Here is a 16,447-nt window from a genome sequence, read left to right as displayed (position 1 = left end):
GCCGCGGCTGATCTGACAGGAGGCGGAGCTCAGGCAGTAATGCAAACGATGAGGAGTGGCTGCAAACACAGACGAAGTTTCACTCGCTTGCCTGCTGCTCATCTCCAGCTACATGACCTGCTTCCTATCAGGCCACAGACCGATACAGGTCTGTGGCCCTGGGGGTTGGGGAACCCTGCTCTATAGTGTGCCAATTTACATTCTCACCAATCACGCAGGGAAGTTTCAATTGCTTCACAGCCTTGCCAATACTTGGTACTGTCAGTCTTCTTAACGTTAGCCATTCTGGTGGGTGGATAGTGGGATTGCGATGTGGTTTCAATTTGTACATCTCTGCTGACTAAAGGAGGCTGAATATCTTTTCATTTCTTTATTGAACATTGGATATCCTTTTGTGAAATTCTTAAGTGTCACGTCCATTTTTCTTTTCTGTGGTCTTTTTCTTATTGATTTGTAGAAGTTCTTTTAGATTTTGACTTGAGTCCTTTTTGGATACGTGTATTACATATATCTCTCTCCATGCTAAAGTTTTCCTTTTCATTCACTGATAGTCTTTCTTTGGTGAATAGATGGTCTTAATTGCAATGTAGTCATCTTTCTTGATTTCCTTCTTCTTTTGCCTCTTGGCCCCATTTACTACCTTGTAGGTTTCCAGTGTCTTTAAATAGATTCTAAAAAATAGTTTCTCCAGCTTTTCTAGATGCTCCAAATGGAATAATTGGGCAGAACTTCCTCAGGCAATCATCATTAATTTGTCTGGTTCTTTCTTCTGGCATTTTCATACTTCGAAATACATATATTTGCAATGCTATTTCTTGATTTAATATTGTAGACTTTTTAAAATCAATTTTATATTGTGGTACATGAGCATTTAACTGTCTTAAACTTTTACTCCACAGTCTCTTGTCCTCTTAATGTGGTTCTTTCATGATTTAAAACTTCAAACCACATTTGCTCTACATAATATCAAGACTCTAAAACACTCTTCACTGCAAGGGCATGTGGTTGGCAAGGGATTTTCAGAGTCGGTTGTATTTGGCATGAGTGGGATTCTCTTTGAAGTTTTCAGCAGCCCTAGTCAATATTCTAGATCTTTCCAGAATAGTCACAGTTTCAACTACAGAAAGCTCTAGCCGTTCTGAGATTGAACTGTGGTAGTTTCTCACTATTTTGGAGTGACCCCAGAGGTCCATGCTATGTAGAATTTATCTATTTCCTGAGGCATGGTTTTGAATCACTGCCCCGTGGAAGACAGGGCAGTCACTTAGCAACCAGCGTCTCAGCAGACTCCCCAGGGCCCACTTCCCAACGTGGCTCCGTCTGTTGGGCCTTCCTTTTGTCAGGCACGCAGCAAGTCTTGTGACGTGATAAATACTTGGGAAAATGGCCTCAAAAAGAATTCCAACTGCTGGGCCTGACCATGGAAAAGAAGACAAATTAAAATAATTTTAGTAAGTTTTGGAACTTTGCCAGAAAAAGGAAGTTTTGAAATAGAGTGGTATGTTGAATCCAACAGTGGCTAGGATGTAGAAGTGAACAGGTCCCCCATACACTCTATACAAAGACCACAAAAGGTGCCTTTTAAATGTGTTTCATTAGGAAAATTACCTGTAATTTGTGTTTTTAAATAAGAAGATTAGAAAAGGCTGTGAGATAGACTTCTTTCCTATGTTGAGAGTTATCTGTGTTTCAGCTTGTTCTTCCTGTAAATACACCTGCACTTGTCATTTTACATGTCCCAGGTTTGGTTTGGAAAATAGAGTCATAGCGATGGTCACCCAAACCAAGGGAGGTCCCTGTTGTAGCACTACCTCCAAACCCTAGCCAGACTAGGAAACCCCTTTCCCTAGGAGTTTCTTACAAGGTGTTCTGACCAGGAGATTTCTTCAGTGTCCTGGGTGCCCCTTCCGCACTCCCTAGAGCTGGGGGAAAACCATGGCTGAGCAGCAGGTGGGACAGGAGAGCATGAACCGAGGCGGAGTGGTCTTTCCAGTCTTCCTGATTTGCAGTTATACCTGTTACTGGCACAGTATACGTTTGTTTGGTTTTACTGCATTTCTTTCTTCTTCTTTTCCTTTTTTTTTTTTTTTTTAAAGTTAGGATCTCACTCTGTCACCCAGGAGTGCGATAGTGCCATCTTGGTGGCTCACTGCAATCTCCACCTCTTGGGTTCGAGGAATTCTCCTGCCTCAGCCTCCCTAGTAGCTGGGATTACAGGCGTGCACCACCACGCCCAGCTAATTTTTGTATTTTTACTAGAGACGGGGTTTCACCATGTTGGGCAGGCTGGTCTCAAACTCCTGACCTCAAGTGATTGGCCCATCTTGGCCTCTCAAAGTGCTGGGATTACAGGCATGAGCCACCAGTGCCTGGCTCTGTTTTACTGTATTTCTTAGCACAAGGTTCCAGGAGACCTTATTCACTGCAAATTCATGTGGGTTCTGTTTTCCTCCCCACCCCTTCAGCTCTCCATTCTAGCCCCACTCACAGCTGCTTATCCAGGCTGCCACTGTCCCACTACCCAGGAGCCCTGTGCCACGCCTAGCCATTTGAAATGGTGTTCAGGGGTGTCTAACAGCCTGTGGTCTCCTGCCCTCTTCAGCTCACCACTCAGCACCTCCATGGATATCTTGCTCTTTCAGGCCCTCATCCTCCCTGTGCCTCCTGTGGAAAGTCTAATAACAGCAGGTGTTGACATGAGGAAGGCTGGGCTTCCCAATATACTTCATTCATCCACAAGACATTTATTAAGCACATACTGTGGGCCAGGCACCATAATGGGCCTGTGTACACAGATGAACAAGACAAGGTCCTGACTGCAGTGTCTCACAAACTAAGCCATTCACACACATACACAAACACACTGGTGCAACACAATGTCATGTATCTGTGACAGAAAATCTGTCACTGGGGTCACGAGGGATGGGCAGTTGTGCTAATCAAGGAAATTCACCAGGCAGACAGGTGGTAGGATGGGGAGAAGAAATTCCATGGGGAGGAAGAAGCATGGGCAAATGTGTAGGTGGGAAACCCGTGAATGGTCCCAAAACCATAAGTGATCTGCTATAGTCAGTGAGGGCAGGACACAGAAGACAAGGTCTGTCCTCAGGGAACTTATCCTCTAGAGGGGCGGGCGGCCAGGCAGGCTCAGAACAAAGAAGACAGGAAGTGGTAGTAAGAGCTACTTTTAAAAGACCAGATAAAGTGTCAAGAGTTTTCACAAAAGGGAGACAGGCCTTTGGGTTGGAGGGATCCCAGGGAGCTTCATGGGCTAGATTTTGAACATGTAGGATGGATGTGCAGAGATGGGAGAAGAATCCAGAGGAAAGAGGAAGAGTGGGGCCTGCATGATGTGCATGAAAATAATGCCATCACTGGATGCAGAGCAAGTTCGGTCTCATTGATTATAAGTGGCCGAAAGAAGTTGGGATGAGAATAGCGTGTGTGTGTGTGTGTGTGTGTGTGTGTGTGTGTGTGTGTATTGTAGGAGTCAGGATTGAGGGGCCCAGTGAGGGGAAGAAGGTGACAGTCTGGAGAGCTGAGGAGGTGACCTGGAGTTATGCTGGACTTGGAGGAGGCAGTGTGTGAAGCTATGGGGTAATTTTGGCACAGTTTCCTTGCTTTAAATCCTTCTTAATCCTTTTGCAAAAACACATTTCTATATTAATAAACATGAAAAAAGGAACAGAATGGAAAATACACTTAGATTTCATTTAAGATAAAAAAGTACAACTTCAATGAAATGGTGACTGCCCCCAGAAGGCCTTCAGTGTATGTGTGCTCTTGTGGTCATTAGGGCAATGAAGGAAAAGATCTGAGAGGCCCTGACATCCTTGGCCAATTTAATTTTCACAGGAATTCTATGACATAGATGCTGTTATGTGAGAAAATGTAGGCCCAGCAAAGGCATACCATGGCCAAGGTTACACAGTTGATACACAGCTGACTCAGAACTCAACTCAGGATCTGTGTGCAAAGTCCGTGTTTTTCATGCAACAGCCTGAGCGGCTGATCAATGAGGTGTGCTAGGAAATAAAGCTGAAAAGGTAGGTTGGTGATAAATCATGGAAGGTCTTGAAGGCCAGGCTGAAATAAAGGCAGCATGTGAAAGAAAGTTCTTGGCTCATTGGGCAAGACCTGGAGAAGCTGAAGGTAAGAACATGAAGTGCAGTACAGCCACAAGAGAGGGAGTGACTCATTCATCCCAGCTTCTTTGGGGCCACCTGTTATCTACAAGACAAAGCGTGACTTGCACTCAACAGTGGCATTGTTTCTGTGGCAAAAGAAGGAAATGTGCCTCTGTTTCTGTTTGTTTTCTACTTAATGTTGTTTTGCAGAACACAGAGAACCCAGAATCATGGACCATCTCATTTTTGAGCTGAATGCTAGAGAAAGCACGTCAGCCATCTGCAGCTTATCCCAAGGTGTCCTTCCCATGATTAGGGATACATTCTATAATCAACACAGCAGGACAGAACAGTATTATTGGATCTGAAAGAAAACCAATGGAGACTGGGAATCTTTAAGGGCAGCTGCAATTTTCTAGATCTATTATTTTCTATTTGGAGGTTAGTGAGACAGAACATGGTGTTGATATGAAAATCGAGAGATTTATGTTGTTTTCATAGTAGCAAAAAGAAAAAAAATCTCCAGAGAGGACCCCAAAATGGTAACTTGGTGCAAATACAAAGTGAAGAGTTATTTGTGGCTTGAGATAGGTTGGAAATTGCTCCTTTGATTAGGAGATGGTTGCTACAGTTCGCAACGGAATGTTACTGTCTTTCTTCTTTTCTTTTTCTTTCTTTAGTATCTGTTGAGAGAGTTTATGAAGAAACCAGCCAACATCCTGGAGATCCTCAGGCCACCTCAAGTACTGCTGTTTCTGTACAAAGCCTCTAATGGATTGATGTTTCATCAACTGGTACTGGGACAAGGACCCAACCACCACCATGATGAGGGCACTGTTAAGGTCAGATAAGCACCTGCACTGGGCATAACTGAAGGCTTCAAGGCACCAACCATCTCTAAGGAAGTGTCTGCTCACAAGACAAACAATCTTTCTACTGTTCCAGATGGCGTCCTGGATATTGGCAATGTGGTTTTCTCCTGGGACAAAGTCTCTTTCTTCAAAGCACAGGTTAAATCTGTTTTGGTCACTGTATTGAGTGTCCAGGTGTTTGAGCAAAGCATTCTGCACCCATGCGAAGTCTTTGCTGCTGAAGCACAAATAGGCATCATATTTGTACGTATCAGGTTCTGTGCCCTGGGGATGGTACTTGAACACCAGTCTCTGGGCTGTCTTATAACAGATAAAACAGAAGCCCCGGAACTTCGTGACTATGAGGATGGTCATGAGGAACAGAGTCAGAGTGACAGTGCATACAATGAAAAGGGAGAACTTTAGGGACTTTAAGACTTCCTCTTCATCACAAACTTCCGTGGAAAGAGAGAAGAGGGAAACCCCAGAGAGCGAGTCAGGGTACACGCAATGTATGTCTGCAGGAGGCCCAGCTATAGTGACATTGGTGTGATTAAGCCAATGGATAAAAGTGCTAAGTGTACATTCACAAATGAACTTGTTATGAGTTATATCCAAGACACTAAGTGATACAAATAAATCAGGATCGGGAGCTAGGAGCTGATTCCCAGATATGTCAAGGATCTCTAAATTAGCAGGTAAATCATTGTGAGAAAGAACTGTCAGCCTGTTGGAGTTGAGGCTTAGTCTCTTCAATGCAGTCAGATGGCTAAATACTCCTGGTGGAAGGGAATTAAGATAGTTATTATTCAAATACAGAACTTGAAGATTAGAAAGTCCCTCAAAAACATCCCAACAGAGCTTAGTTGCCCAGGCAAGTTGCAACATATTTTCTCCAAGGAAAAGCTGTTCTAAGCTGGGATTCTCTGAAGGGGTTTGATCTCCACTACAAGAGGATAAGCGATTTTGATTTAAAATGAGAATCTGGAGATGAGGTACCCGTAGGAGAAAGTAGAGAATATCTAGATTTTCTAGCCTGTTTTCTGATAAGTGGATGAAGTTGGCTGTAAGGTTGATCTCTGACAAAGTCACTAGTTTATTGCCACTCAAGAAGATATCAGGTATGCTTGGAATAAAATGAATGGTTGTAAGAGCATTGTCTCGGAGATCCAAGGTCTGTAAGTTTTCCAGGAATTTGAATGTTTGGTCTTGAATTATTCCAATGTGATTCTTTTGCAAATCAATGTAGGCTACCTTAGGTAGTCCATAGAAATTCGAACTGTAAAGTTCCCCCAGAAGGTTATACGACAAATTGAGAACTTGGAGGTTGTCAAGTCCGTAAAATGCTTCAACCACAATCTTATTTATCTTGTTGTAGGCAAGGTTCAGAACCTGCAAATCCTGGAGTGTCTCAAAGACTCGGGAGTTCAGGGAGAAGATAAACCCATGTGAAAGGTCCAGGTGTCTCACTGAACTTCTGGCCAGGCCAGCAAATGTGTTCTGGTCAGGATCTTTGATGTTATGGAAGCCAAACCCGGCACCCATGATGTGGTGGGCAAGAATCAAAGAGAAGGCCTGGCTTTTGCTGATGGCATTGCTAAAGTTTCCTGTGATATCCACTGTCCAGCCATTTCCAGAAACATCTAGTGTCTCCAGCACCATGTTTCTGAATGGGTTCATACATTTTCCCCAGTCCACTGAGACTCTGCTATACAAGTTATTAGCTGCGAGGCTGAAAAAGGAGAGCATTTTCCCTTGGAGGGGCTCGAGCTCATGTTCACATACAAGAAATATTTGGTTGGAGGAAAAATCTATGGACTTCAAGGAATTCAGCTTCCCAAATGAAGGATGAAGGTAAAGGCTACGAATCTGATTTTTTGATAGATCCAAGCGAGTTAAAGACTTTAAATTTCTGAAATAACCATCTTTCAATACAGCATCGGAGAGACCACAGAAATACAGTCTAAGTTCAAACAGATGGAACAGTCCCTGAAAAGCATCTGGATGCAAGAAGTATATCTGACTACTTCCCAGGTCCAAGATTCTAAGGTTGGGCAGGTTTCTGAAGGCCTCCTTGTCAATAGTCAAGGGGGTATACTGGTTCCCGAGCTCCAGCAGCTGCAGCTGTTCCAGAAAGGGGAAGGATGAAACAGTGACTGTCCGGATATAGTTGAAGCTCAGCAGGAGCCTCTCAGTGGTGTTGAGGACCTGGGGGACCTGGGTGAGGTTGCAGAAACGATAAAAGGCTATTCGGCCATCAAAGGAGCAGGAAGGAAATCCAAACACAGGAGTGGCCACAAGCACCACTCCTAGAAGAAGGTCCAGGTGGTCTCCCATGATCCTATGGAGAAGAAGGGAGAATGAAAACACAGGCATTTAAGCTCGAGGTATTGCACTGGGGTCTTCAGATCCTGGGGGTATTCTCTATGATGTTCCTGTTCCCTTTGATCCCTTCATTCCTCTGACTCCACAAACGTGGCTGCTGGCAGACACAGACAAAGCTATTCTTACTCTCTTTCTGTTTTTTTGAGACAGGGTCTTGCTCTGTCGCCCAGGCTGGAGGGCAGTGGCACCATCACAGCTCACTGCCACCTCCGCCTCCCGGGTTTAAACTATCCTCCCATCTCAGCCACCTGATTAGCTGGAACTACAGGCATGCGCCACTGTACCTGGCTAATTTTTGTATTTTTAGTAGAAATGGGGTTTCACCACATTGCCCAGGCTGGTCTCCAACTTGTGGGCTCAAGTGACCTGCCCGCCTCAACCTCCTGAAGTGCTGGGATTACAGGTATGAGTCACCACACCTGGCCTATTTTTGTTCTCTTTCTATCAAACACTTATGTTGAATTCTCTATATACTAGGCACTATTCTAGGTACTTAAAAAACATTTCACTTAATCTTTTTAAAAAATTTTATTTATTATTCTAAATCAAAATTTAAAAATTGAGATGGGGGTATCGCTTTGTTGCCCAGGCTGGTTTTGAACTCCTGAGCTGAAGTGATCCTCCCACCTCAGCCTCCCAACGTGCTGCGATTACAGGCATGAGCCACTGCACCCTGCCTGCACTTAATCCTTATAATAACTCTACGTTTGTTCATTCATTCGTTTTTTTCATTCATGATTTGCTGAGGGGAGTTGGAGAAAACAGCAGGAAGAGACACAGTGTTGCTTCATTTTAGCCAGGCACCCCGTTCCTAGCCCACAGAAAGCTCGACTGATGAGTGGAAAATAAATTCATTGTTTTTCTCCCTTAACTTGTCTAGGCTACTGGCCCATCTCCGTTTGTCTGACCTTACTCCACACACAGTCCATCCCATCATGCAGAAATCGGGCACTTTCTGGCATCCCTACAGTCAGATGTGATGGGCTTAATAAAAATGTGATAAGTGCCTAGTGCTCACCTGACAGCTGTGTGAGTGTGTGAGTGTACAACAATAAACAGAGACCGGCCCACTTGCTTAAGTCCTGTGGGGGAGCTGACTGTCTGTCTGTGTGGGTTGAGTGTTTTCTTCATGGGTGCAGCAGAAATGGTGCTCAATAAATGTGTCTGGCTTGTGTTCCAAGTATTGTGCTGGGTGCTATGAAGAGAAAACACACAAGAACCCCACCCACAGAGAGCTTGGTGTCTGTTATTTGCATAGCACCTCCATCTTTGGTGCCTGCTATGCATTCCATTTGCTCTAAATGTAACGAAAGGCCTCTGTTGGAAGGTAAAGGAAAAGTTACATAGCTCAGAGGGCAGGTGAATGAGAGGAAAAATAAATGAAAGAAACAGGAAGAAGGCAATGGTTTATAAAGAGCATGAATCCCATGATCCCATGAGACAACATCACTGGCAAAGGTGTCAACACCAGGAGAGATTAAGCCTGGAGCAGTCACGGTGCTGGAGGTAGGCTATCTCTAACTAGGCTGTGTTTTGTGTTGGGGCTGATGTATGGTGGGGTTTCCACAGAAACTGTGAGGCCGTGGCACACAAGCTACAGCAAATCAGAAGTAGGCATCGATGCCTGGGTTGACTCAAAGTATCAAACTCAGGCATCTGATAATTGTTAGGAAAAACTTGGTGAGAATGTTTATCACCACTCTGAATTTCTCCCTCATCTTAGTAAATGGCTTCACCATATCCATCCAGAGACTCAGGGTGACAACATAGCAGAGTCACCCTCATTCTTTTAGGCATCACCCCCATATCCAATCCATTGGCAAGTCCTGTTGGTGCCACCTCCCAAGCCTATCCACTGCCCTACTGTAAGCCACCGCCATCTCTTTGTGTGGGCCAGACTGGAGACTCCTCACTGGCTCTCTTATTTCTGGTCTTGCTTTCATTTTCCAGCCAGCAGCCAGCATGATCTTTTAAAACCGTAATCTAGTTGATATCATTCCTCTTTGTACAGGGCCCTTCCCTTCCTTCCCGCTGTACTTGGAATAAAATCCTACGAGGACTTACATGATTCAGCTCTTGACTGTCTTGTCAACATTATCTTGAATAGTTTTTCTCCTCAATAACTCACTAAAAAAAATTTGCTGAGTACCTATCATGTGTCAGGCACTGTTTTATTTATCATTTATTTATTTGAGACAGGGTCTCACTCTGTCACCCAGGCTGGAGTGCAGCGGTGCTATCTCAGCTCACTGCACCTCTGCCTCCCGGGTTCAAGTGATCCTCCCACCTCAGCCTCCTGAGTAGCTTGGATTAGAAGTGTGTGCCACCATGCCCAGCTAATTTTTGTATTTTCAGTAGAGATGGGGTTTCAGCATGTTGGCCAGGCTGTTCTTCAACTCCTGACCTCAAGTGATCCGCCGGCCTCAGCCTCCCAAAGTGCTGGGATTACAGGCATGAGCCAGCACACCAAGCCTCAGGCATTGTTTTAGGAGCTGGAGATACAGCTGTGAACAAAATGGACCAAGCCTGCCCTCATGGAGCTTACATTCTGGTGGATGGAAGAGGTGATAGACAACAAAAGGAAGAGGAAATAGGTACTGACAGGTGGAGGTAAATGCAATGGAGGAAAGTAAAGTGGGAAAAAGGAGATTGGGGTGCCAGGGCTGGGGTGGTGGCAGCTGTTTATAGAGAGGAGACAGGAAAGGTGTCTCTGATATAATGAGATTAGGGCAGGAGTCTGAAGGAAGTAAGGAAACATGTGGAGAGACCCAGTGTTTGAGGGAGAGGAGTGGCCAGCACCAAGGTCCTAAGGTGGAAGTTCCAGCCATCCTGGAATACACACATGGTCCATCATTCCAAACTCTTTCCAGTCTCGGGATCTTGGCACGTGCTGCCTCCTCCATGTGAACCCTCTTCTCTCTGCTCTTACTGCGACTGGATCTCACACCAGTGTTTCCTCAGAGCCTTCTCCTGCACACACTATTTGAAATAACTCCCCCGCCCTGTTAATCTTTCAAAAACCATCTTATTTCCATCAAAGCAATGATCACAGCCCTTAATTGTCTTGTCTATTTGGTTGCTTATTTATCATACTTAACATCTCTGTCCCCTGGTAGACTATATTCTCCACACAGCAAACAGTTAGAAAGAAGCATGGTGCTCACACAAAAAAAGGAAAGAGTATGTTGAATATGTTGAATGAACAACACTGCCATCAACAGAAAGATAAAGGGATTGGATCTGTTCAAGGACCTTTGCCTCAGTGCATTTTATCTGTAACACTCTCTAAAAGCAGTGGCTCTTGATGGGGACAGCTGCCTTCTAGGAAGCTATAAATTTGCAGGCTTGCTTTTTGGTTGTCGCAGTGACAGGAGTGGGTATCCCCCCTGTAATCAGAATGGCATAATAATGTATGTCAATGAAAAGAGCCAAACTGTAAAACATTTGAAGAGATTTATTCTGAGTCAAATATGAGGGCCATGGCCCGTGACACAGCCTTCAGGAGACCCTGAGAATGTGTGCCCAAGGTGGTCAGGATGCAGCTTGGTTTTATATATTTTTGGGAGACATGAGACATCAGTCAAATACATTTAAGATACACATTGGTCTGGTCCAGAAGCACGAGACAACTTGAGGGGCGAGGGGGAGCTTCCAATTTATAGGTAGATTTAATATTTTTCTAATTGGCAATTGGTTGAAAGAGTTATCAATAGAGGCCAGGCGTGGTGGCTCACGCCTGTAATCCCAGCACTTTGGGAGGCTGAGGCAGGCAGATCGCTTGAGGTCAGGGTTGGAGACCAGCCTGGCCAACATGGCGAAAACCCATCTCTACTAAAAATACAAAAATTAGCCAGGCATGGCGGTGTGTGCCTGAAATCCTAGCTACTCAGGAGGCTGAGGCAGGAGAGTTGCTTGAACCCAGGAGGCAGAGGTTGCAGTGAGCTAAGCTTGTGCCATTGCACTCCAGACTGGGTGACACAGTAAGACTCCATCTCAAAAATAAATAAAAATAAAAAAAGAGTTATCAAAAGGAAAGAATGTCTGGGTTGGGATAAGAGGTTGTGGAGTCCAAAGTTTGATCATGCAGATGAAGCCTCCAGGTAGCCAGCTACAGAGAACAGAATGTAAATGCCTCTCATCAGACCTAAGGTCTGTGTTGATGTCAATGTTGGCGGGTATAATGAGGCATTTTCAGCCCCCACTTCCATCATGGCCTAAACTAGACTTTTAGGTTAAATTTTTGAGTGCCCTGACCTAGAAGGAAGTCCATTCAGATGGGCCGGGCACAGTGGCTCTCTCCTATAATCCCAGCACTTTGGGAGGCTGAGGCAGGCGGATTACCTGAGGTCAGGGGTTTGAGACCAGGAGGCAAAGGTTGCAGTAAGCTGAGCTTGTGCCATTGCACTCCAGCCTGGGTGACAAAGAGAGACTCCATCTCAAAAAAAAAAAAAAAGAAAAAAAGAAAAAAGAAAGTCCATTCAGATGGTTGTGGGGCCTTTGAATTTAATTTTTGGTTTACATGTGCATGACAGTCCTGTACCATGCAGAATTGGCCAGCATCCACACAGCTGTAGGATGTCCTGCGCAAAGTCCCTAAGGGTCAAAAACTTGCTCAAAATTACCTCAGAACCAAACTTTGTGTTATATGCCAAAAAAATAATTTTTGCACTGTTTTAATATATACTGAACTTTTCAGGAATGCAACTACTGTGTCAATCTAGGTAATTGTCAATCTAGGAAAGACTGTACCTTGTTTAGTTTGGACCTTTATAAAGTGTTATAAACCAAAAATAAAATTCTAAGCTCCCCAACTGACTGATGGACCCCTCTCTTGGCCAAGAGAAGGGGCCTGAAAAACTAGTCCAGGCCATGATGAGAAAGGTGAGGGGTCAGACACGCCTCATTATACCCTCCTCCCTTTGGAATTCAGGAACAACTGACCAGTATTAACATTAAAACAGAGATCTTCAGACTGATAGAACAGACTCTTTGCAGCAATAAGATACCAACACAATAGGCCTGGCACAGTGGTTCATACCTGTGATCCCAGCACTTTGGGAGGTCAAGGTGGGCAGATCAGCTGAGGTCAGGAGTTCAAGACCAGCTTGGCTGACATGGTGGAACCCCGTCTCTACTAAAAATACAAAAAATTAGCCGGGCAGGATGGTGGCATCTGTATTTGGCAGGTTGAAGCATGAGAATCACTTGAACCCAGGAGGTAGAGGTTGCAGAGATCATGCCACTGCACTCCAGCCTGGGCAACAGAGTGAGACTGTCTCAAAAATAAAATAAAATAAAATAAAATAAATAAAATAAAATAAAATAAAATACACAACAGATAGCAGGACCTGAAATAAATTTAAGTATTTTACCCCAAAATAGAATATTTCTTTGACATATTTTGAAAGGGCCCTGCACAGCTGTCTCTTGTGGGAAAATCTACATCTGTAGAGAATCCCCTTCACTTTCCAGGTCTTTTCCTGATGCAGGAGAGATTTAATTAAGAATCTGGCACCTTTTTAGTTCTCATGAAAGAGACATTTACCATCTATTCTCTCTAAAGCCTGCTACCTGGAGGCTTCATCTGCATAAGAACTTTTCTTCATAACCCCTTGATTCCAGGACTTTAGATAAAAACTTAATTCTTTCAGCAAATTGCCAACCAGAAAGTCTTTTAATCCATCTATGACCTGGAAGCCCCAGGCTTTGAGTTGTCCTGCCTTTCAGACCAAACCAATGCATACCCCACATAGACTGACTGATGTCTCGTGTGTCTCTACAATATATAAAACCAAGTTGTAGCCCCAACACCTTAGGCACATGTCCTCAGGACTTCCTGGGGCTGTCACAGGTTGTGGTCCTCACATTTGGCTTGGAATAAACCTCTTGAAATATTTTACAGAATCTGACTCTTTTTTGTTGACAGTGTTATTCAGCATTTCAGAAAATCACTTCATGGTGGCCAGTGCCTCTGTGGAGAGTCAAACAACGTCACACACTGTACCTGTCTGCACCATATGGTGACAGCATTTATGTGTGAGCAAATTTACTTAGTCCTCATTTCAAAATGTCAAGTGTAATACAAAAGTTTGAGAAGAGGCAGGGTGTGGAGGTTCACTCCAGTGATCCCAGCAACTGGGGAGGCCAAGGTGGGTAGATCACTTGATCCCAGAAGTTTAAGACCAGCCTGGGCAACATGGCAAAAACCCATATCTACAAAAAAATGCAAAAATTAGCTGGGCATGGTGGTGCATACCTGTAGTCCCAGCTACTCGGGAGGCTGAGGTGAGAGGACAGCTGAGGCCTGGGAGTTTGAGGCTGCAGTAAGCTGTGTTTGTGCCACTGTACTCCAGCCTGGGCAACAGAGTAAGACCCTGCCTTGGAAAAAAAATGTTTAAGAAGTGTCAGTTGAATATTATCTTACTTTTCTTAAATCCAAGCATCTTCTTTATAAGTAGGTGTGAGTGTTTAACTCATTTCATCTTCTAGTTGCACACAAGCATTCACACACTGAGACATGTACCAATTCATTATAAATTACTTCCCCTTTTATTTCTTTTTTATATCCCAGTTAGGACAGTATATTGATTTCTATAAAATTATGCATGTAGGTGGATTATGTTACATCTATGAATATCATTTCAAAATAATAAAGAGGTCATTTCAAATATTTGTTATAAAACGGAGGCCTGGGTCTGACAGTGCTGCAGTGCCGAGAGGTAAAGCTTGCAGGTCTTTTTCCACATTCCTTACAGGCACTCTGATGATGAAAGCCAGGAATTCTGTGAATCCTATGTATTCTTTCCACCTACACAGTCTGTGATCATTTTGTTTTGTTTGAGACAGGGTCTTACTCTGCTGTCCAGGCTGGAGTGCAGTGGTGCAATTACAGCTCACTGCAGCCTCAATTTCCTGGGCTCAAGTGATCCTCCCACCTCAGCCTCCTGAGTAGCTGGGACCACAGGTACATACAACCATGCCAGCTAATGTTTGTACTTTTTTTTGTAGAGACAGGGTTTTGCCATATTGTCCAGACAGGTCTCGAACTCCTGGGCTCAAGCAATCAGCCCACCTCCGCCTCCCAAAGTGCTGGGATTACAGCCATGTGCCTGGCCAGTGTTTGTTTCTTTTGTAGGTGATGAGATTGAGTAATGCAAACGAAGTAGCCACTTTCTGTCTCAGTGAATTTCTTGTGGCTTCAAATGGGCCTCAGAGCTAATGACCTTGTATTTATAGATGAGACACACAGGCGGGAGGCTGCATTTTGGAAAACAGGATAAAAGTTCAAAGTGATCTCAATAGATAAGATGAAGAATTATTGAAAGAAAATAGAAACCAATCAGGGCAGACAAGGGTGTTACAGTTCAGAAGAAACTCCTAAAGGCAAACACCATCCCTCCTGCCTCCAAGGTTTGGGACAGGCTTTCTCAGGTGCCATGTGAGGTGCGCTGCTCTGTCCCTGCCACCCTCAATTACACATTTATCATTGACACTCCATAGTGTCCAATAATATCAAATATGCATCAAGATGATAAACCAACCTAAAAAGGCAGAATAGAATCTACGAAGAGAGGGACAGATGTCACAAGGGACGAGATGAGAGGCAGTTATTGCAATGGGCTCTAAATCCAGCTCCAGGGCTCCTGGCGTGCAATTGGAAGGCTATGATTCTAGAAACCGATATAATCCTGGGAGGCAGAGATAAGGGTGTGGGTAGGAAGCATGAGCCCTTACTCAGTGGTACCTGGGGTGAAGAATCTGAAGATGTACTTCAGATGAGACAAGAATAGTGGGGGAGAACAGGCCTTGCCACCGAAGGAGGAAAATACATGGTAATGGAAAGACCATATTTGTATTAGGTTCCACATAACCTTTTCCACATCTTATAGTATGAAGTAGATTCTGAAGTGCCCTACAAGGCATGTAAGCATGTTGGCCTCATTGCTCACGCCTAGGATGTTATGGTGGGCTCTCATGCTCAGTCACACTGCCCATCAGCAGACAATATGTTTTTAAACTTTTTGAAGTCTTGGACCCCTTTGAGACTCTAATGATAGCTTTGATTCTTTTTCCTACAAAAATGCACATTTGCATCACAACCAAATTTTGAACCCAGTTTCAGAGGATTCGCTGACATCCTGAGGCCTGTCCACCTCCATGTCACACTGAGGACCCTTAGTTTCTGTTAAACAATCACACTTTAGGTTCTAGAACAGGGGATGGAAAATGTTTTCTCTACAGGGCCAGAGGGTAAATATTTTAGGTTTTGCCGTCCAAACACAGACCGCAGTTTGTTGATCTCTATTCTAGAAGAAAAGAGAATAGAAAATTTGATTTCAGAAATGAGGGTTTTAAGTGACTGTAAGATATAAATATGTTCCAATGCTGAACTACCAGTATTTGCAGGAAAGAACTAACTTGGACCCCAAGTTGCTGACAGTTTTGCAGCTGCTATTTTATCCAAACACGAGAAGGAAATTATCATCGGAGAAATCCCTGCGGATGTGGGAGTGAGAAGGCCAGCTCCGAAGAACAGTTACAGTTTTTAGTTTAAATTATTTGTTTTTATGGATGACTCAACTGCTGGTTCCCAAACACGCCACGAAACTAGATGACCTTGAATTTGTGGTAAAGATGAGTGAAAGACAGCCCTAAACGAAAAATGTTCCAGGATACTGAATTTTCAACTACATAATAGGGAAGCTAAAATGAAAGTAAGTAAGTAAGGTAGATAAAGCCAGCTGAACAAATGGATGTGAAAGAACATTATCTGGGCTTATGTTGTATTACAAAGATACCACGCAGACCGATTTCTTTATGAAGTACAGAAAGGCATGAAACAACGACATTTGTGTCTCTGAAGTAGATCTCTGTGTGTTAAACGGCAGGACAGGTGAGCAGAAGAACCAGATGAGCAGGTGAGCAGAGGTGTGCAGCGAGGCAGCTCCTGCAGACAGCCTGGGAGGAAGTACCATCCAAAAAGGAGCCAGAGCTAAAATGGGTGGAAGTAAATCTTGAATGAGCACTGGGATTGGGGAAATCCAATCTAAAGAGGACAACCAGGCTGTGAAGTTGTTCCAGACC

General features: G+C 44.0%; 1 protein-coding gene across 3 annotated transcripts in view; it reads right to left on the bottom strand.

Annotated features, from left to right (window-relative positions):
• Positions 1 to 4,590: 4,590 nt before the first annotated feature.
• TLR5 (toll like receptor 5) overlaps positions 4,591 to 16,447 on the bottom strand; it is a 32,076-nt gene continuing 20,219 nt past the window's right edge. The window contains exons 3-5 of one of the 3 annotated variants that reach the window (XM_073011499.1): positions 13,620 to 13,741; positions 12,402 to 12,497; positions 4,591 to 7,319 (exon numbers count right to left, since the gene is read on the bottom strand). In XM_073011499.1, the coding sequence (XP_072867600.1) occupies positions 4,739 to 7,315 (2,577 nt within the window). In that variant the 5' untranslated portion in view covers positions 7,316 to 7,319; positions 12,402 to 12,497; positions 13,620 to 13,741 and the 3' untranslated portion in view covers positions 4,591 to 4,738. The remainder of the gene's footprint in view (positions 7,320 to 12,401; positions 12,498 to 13,619; positions 13,742 to 16,447) is intronic. The other 2 variants (XM_073011500.1, XM_007988358.3) reach the window with 2 other exon arrangements.

This window comes from Chlorocebus sabaeus, chromosome 25 (assembly GCF_047675955.1).
Source record: "Chlorocebus sabaeus isolate Y175 chromosome 25, mChlSab1.0.hap1, whole genome shotgun sequence".
Taxonomy (NCBI): Eukaryota; Metazoa; Chordata; class Mammalia; order Primates; family Cercopithecidae; genus Chlorocebus; species Chlorocebus sabaeus.
This window is presented reverse-complemented; position numbering and strand designations above follow the sequence as displayed.